The 5296-nt window shown below is 35.7% G+C and overlaps 1 protein-coding gene across 1 annotated transcript; it reads left to right on the forward strand.

Annotated features, from left to right (window-relative positions):
- Positions 1-3999: 3999 nt before the first annotated feature.
- On the forward strand, positions 4000-4407 carry LOC130441655 (uncharacterized). The gene has a single exon (XM_056775437.1). The coding sequence runs from the start codon at positions 4000-4002 to the stop codon at positions 4405-4407; it is 408 nt and encodes a 135-aa protein (XP_056631415.1).
- The last annotated feature ends 889 nt before the right edge of the window (positions 4408-5296 follow it).

Genomic DNA, 5296 nt, shown 5'->3' on the forward strand with positions numbered 1-5296 from the left:
AAATGTTTCTTAGTGATTGACATTTATTTTGACATTTTACTTTTAAGTTATTTGAAAACACATATAAATTTCATAATTTTATATATTATTTGTTATTTGAAAGTCGAGCCTTTCAAGGAGGCCGGTTTGTTTAACCATTTAATGTATATATTTAAATTATGTTGAGTGCGCTACTGAAATTGGCACATGCGCCTACCTAGAGTAACCGGGCTTGCGCAGAAGAAGACAGACATCAATCATCAAGGAGCCACGAGGCCAACAGTGCTTTTTATTCAGGCTCACAAAACATTTGTACAATAAAGTGAAAATCGAAACAAATCGTTTTATTGTGCTTCTCACATTATATACAGTCCACTTTAAAACATTTTCAATCAAGATATCCAACCATTTTGGTCTCTTGAGCGAATTTAGTGTAAAAGCAGCGGCAACAGTTCACGCTGATTCAACAATTCAAGACAGTACTTACAACAATCAGACAATCACATGCTGAAAAGTGTAGTGCAAATCATTTATTCTTCCAAACCGTAAGTTTGTCCCATTTTATCATCTGCATGCATAAGGATCTCAAATCATTAAAATCGATATTATTTCATTCTGAATCTCTATAAATATTTTACTGCAAACTAGTTCATTTCATTTAGTCGGTTCTCACAAAACATCACAATGTTAGCAGGAGAAAATGAAGTAAATGTGTCAAAAGTAGATATTTTGCTAGAGTTAAAGAGCAACGTGATGTAATTATCGAAAAGCTGAATAGGTTTATAAATTTCATTAAACGAGCCAACGAATCCGCTTTATTAGAATTAGAATCACGTCTAGACCACGTATCGAGTATTTTCAACCATTTCGAACAAGTTCAGTCACGAATAGAATCGCTAGAAAAGTGTACAACTAATTCAGAATATCGTGAAACATTCGAAAACAGCTTTTTCAAAGCACAAGCCAGCGCTAAAAATAAAATTGTAGAGTTTCACAGCAACATACAAGCCAGAATAACAGCTAGTCATAATGTAGCTAGTCAAAACAATTTGTTCAACAATAGTGTAACTGTAAATTCAAAAATTACATTGCCACCAATTGACTTACCTATCTTTGATGGCGATCAAAAAAAATGGGTATTTTTCATTCAAAGATTTCAGGCATTAGTTGACCAGAATCAGCAGTTATCTCAAGTAGAAAAGTTGTATTATTTACAGGGCCGACTTAGGGTTGAGGCAGAAAAATTAATTCAGCAACTTGAGTTGACAGATGAGAATTATTTAGTAGCTTTACGTATATTGCGAGAACGATTTGAAAATAAAAAAATTATTATAGACAAACATGTAGAAGAATTATTTAACATGCCAGTAATTACTAAGGAATCAGCTCCTTTTTTAAGAAATTTAATTGACACATTCAAACAACTAATTACTTCACGCAAAGCTCTAGGTAAACCAACTGATTCGTGGGATCGCCTATTAATTCAACTATTAAAAATTAAACTAGACGCTCGCACTAGGACACGTTGGCATGAACATTTACATTTACAAAATAAAAGAGAACCTCCACTATTGTCAGAATTTCTCGACTTTTTAGTAAATCGTTGTGAATATTTAGAAAGAAAAGAAAAAACTGATAATCAGCAAACCATGTTAAAATCTAACTATTATAATCACAAGCACAAAAATGCAAATAACAGTATACAAACAAACAAAATTAATTCTAAATATCCCTCACGGGGTGAAGGTCAAACAATCACATGTGCCGTCACGCAGGCGCAATGCGCTTATTGCAAAGATCAAGATCATTACATTTATTCATGTAAAAAATTCCTTAAGTTACCAAGTTCAACGCGACAAAACGAGGTAATTAAACTAAAATTATGCTTTAATTGTCTCAGAGGTGATCATAGGTCAGATTCTTGCACTCGTGGAACCTGCAAGGTTTGTCAAAAGAAACATAACACACTAATTCATCAAGACAATATTCAACATCATGATACACAAAACCAACTAGCAAACATGACAACATTCAAACACAAAATCACAGCAATCCTTCATTAGCCACAAACACACATTTGGCAATTGAAAATAAATAAAACACAGACGCACCTCGAGAAACTATCCAACTCTCATCAATCACACATCATCTAAATAATAAAAAACAAAATGTTCTTCTTAGTACAGCGGCTGTATTCCTGAAAGTCAAATCAGGCAATTTAATCAAAGCACGTGCATTGTTAGACTCAGGTTCTCAATCAAATCTAATAACCTCTGACCTTGCGCGAAAATTAAATATCGGTATTACCAAAATAAACTTACCAGTGATCGGTGTTAATCAGGTTACTACTAATATCACAGAGCAATTAAATATTGATATAATTTCAAGAGAAAACAATTCTTTTCAACAAAATGCTACATTTTTAGTTATAAACCAAATAGCGGGTAATATTCCAAACTTCAAAATCGATTGTCAACATTTAAATATACCGAAACACATTACTCTTGCGGATCCTGAATTCGATAAATCCGCCAAACTGGACATTCTCTTAGGCGCAGGTGTCTTTTGGGATATTTAGCGGATGGGCAATTTAAGCTCGGCGACGGTAAACCGATACTTCAGAAAACATTATTTGGATGGGTCATATCGGGACCCATATATCAAAATTGTTCAATTCAAAATAACAGTAGTAATACCATATCATGTAATTTAATCACAACTACGCTTGAAAACGCAATTGAGAAATTTTGGAAAATCGAGGAATACCAAGACGATAACAAAACCAAACGGACGATCGAAGAAAAACAATGTGAAGAACATTTCCTAAAAACAATTCAGCGGACCGAAACTGGCAGATTTCGTGCAACGTTGCCAGTTCGCGAAGGTGTAGGCGATTTGGGGAATTCGAAGATGAATGCGATTAAAAGGTTACACAAATTAGAAAGTAAACTGATCAATGACACAGTCATACGTCAACAATATTCGGAGGGAATATGAAAAACTCGGGCACATGATCAAGGTGCCGACGTGGGCAACGGAAGTGGATGGAAAGGGAGTTTTTTACCTACCACATCATGGTGTCGTGAAGGATAGTGCAACCACTAAACTACGAGTGGTGTTCGATGCATCCGCCAAAACAGTAAACGGTATTTCGTTGAATAATACGCTCATGGTGGGTCCTACAATACAGGAAGATCTTTTTGCTATCATCATTCGTTATAGACAACACAATGTAGCAATGGTAGCGGACATAGAGAAGATGTACCGGCAGGTGGAAATTGTAGAAGAGCAGCGTGATTTACAACGAATTATGTGGCGTTCTAATCCAAACCTGCCTCTAGAAGTCTACACATTAAACACCGTAACATACGGCACAGCTCCAGCTTCATTCATTGCTATACGATGCTTGCACCAACTCGCTTTAGAAAACAGTAAAAAGTACCAGTAGCATCACAAGTAATAACTCCCGATTTTTATGTTGATGACCTCATCACTGGTACAGACACCATTGAAAATGCACAAATTTTGAGGCAAAACATCACCAACATTTTAGAAAGTTGCTCCTTTCCTCTTCGGAAGTGGAAAACTAACTAACCGAACATTTTCAACGATATTAACAACATTTCAGATCTACCAGATCATTATCTATCAACCGATGACCAATCAAAAACTTTAGGGCTTGTCTGGAACTCTCAATCAGACACGCTACATTTCAGCACATATTCAATACAAATTGAAAATAACAATTTCACAAAACGCGAAATACTCTCCGTAATTGCTCAGTTATTCGATCCATTGGGCTTGGTCGGTCCAGTAATTGTTAAAGCCAAAGTTATCATGCAAAAACTTTGGCAGCACAAAGTAGATTGGGATCAAATTGCTCCTTCACCAATAATTTCAGAGTTTATTTACAAAAGGAATTACCTATTTTGGCTACAATTAAAATTCCTAGACAAATAACAGTTCCCAAAGCCAATGTTATTGAAATTCACACTTTCAGCGATGCATCTACTATGGCGTATGGTGCGTGTAGATAACTCCGGACAATGTTCTGTACGTTTAATTTGTGCTAAATCAAGAGTAGCACCTTTAAAGGTTGTCACGTTGCCAAGCTTGGAGCTAAACGCAGCTTTATTAGCAACGAATCTGACAGCTAAGCTCATGGAGGCTTTTACTTGTCGTATATCTAACATTTTTTATTATACTGATTCAACCATCGTTTTATCGTGGTTAAATACGGAACCCGCACTTTTAAAAACATTTGTAGCGCACCGTGTAGCGGACATACAAAGAAAATCCAAAATCGAAAATTGGCAACATGTAAAATCCGAACATAACGCGGCTGACATCATCTCGAGAGGATCACTACCCAGTCAGCTGCTCGAATGCGACAGTGGTGGAACGGGTCATTCTTTCAAGCAATCCTAATCAACCGATCATGAATAATAATTTTTTACCACTTTTACACCAGAGGTAAAAAATTCCGCGTTAACACAAAATGTAATTATAGCTGATAGTATGATATTCGAGAGATATTCTAATTTCGACAAATTAAACATAGTCATAGCGTGGATTTAAAGGTAACACATTACGTGCAAAACATGATAGAATATACGGTACAAAACTCACAGTGCACGAATTAAAACTGGCAAAACAAAGTATTATAAGGGCAACGCAATCAGTGCATTTTGCGGAAGAAATAAAATGTTTAATTAAAAATAAACCGCCAGACGCTCATTCAAAATTGTTAACTTTAAACCCATCGAGAATTGTCAATTCAAACTTTTCATTTGATAAAAAATTCCACGAGGCCAACAGTGCTTTTTATTTAGGCTCACAAAACATTTGTACAATAAAGTGAAAATCGAAACAAATCGTTTAATTGTGCTTCTCACATTATATACAGTCCACTGTCCACAAAACATTTTCAATCAAGATATCCAACCATACTCTACTTATTTCTACTACTACAAAAAACAACCAACGTGGCCCCCTACTAGTCTCACCTATCCTGTACGGAGTGTATACGAAAGTGGAGACCACTTTTTGGTACGCAGTGTATGCGAAATTAAGATCACATGCCAGCACGGAGTGTTTACGAAAATGAAGATCACATTCCAGTACGGAGTGTATACGAAAATGAAGATCACTTTCCAGTACGGAGTATACGAAACTGAAGATCACGATCACGAGAAACAATGAGAGAGAACAACACACTTAGTTGACTGCTTAGATTAATGAGAACTGGAATCACTCTTAGAAGACACAGAAGACGAATCGAAAGAGGAAACTTTGAATTAATTAATGTGAAAAGAAA

The sequence above is a fragment of the Diorhabda sublineata genome, chromosome 3 (assembly GCF_026230105.1).
Source record: "Diorhabda sublineata isolate icDioSubl1.1 chromosome 3, icDioSubl1.1, whole genome shotgun sequence".
Lineage (NCBI taxonomy): Eukaryota > Metazoa > Arthropoda > Insecta > Coleoptera > Chrysomelidae > Diorhabda > Diorhabda sublineata.

What these genes read in the sequence shown, in the direction of transcription:
- LOC130441655 (XM_056775437.1), top strand. Translation starts at nt 4,000, where the DNA reads ATGGTGCGTGTAGATAACTCCGGACAATGTTCTGTACGTTTAATTTGT.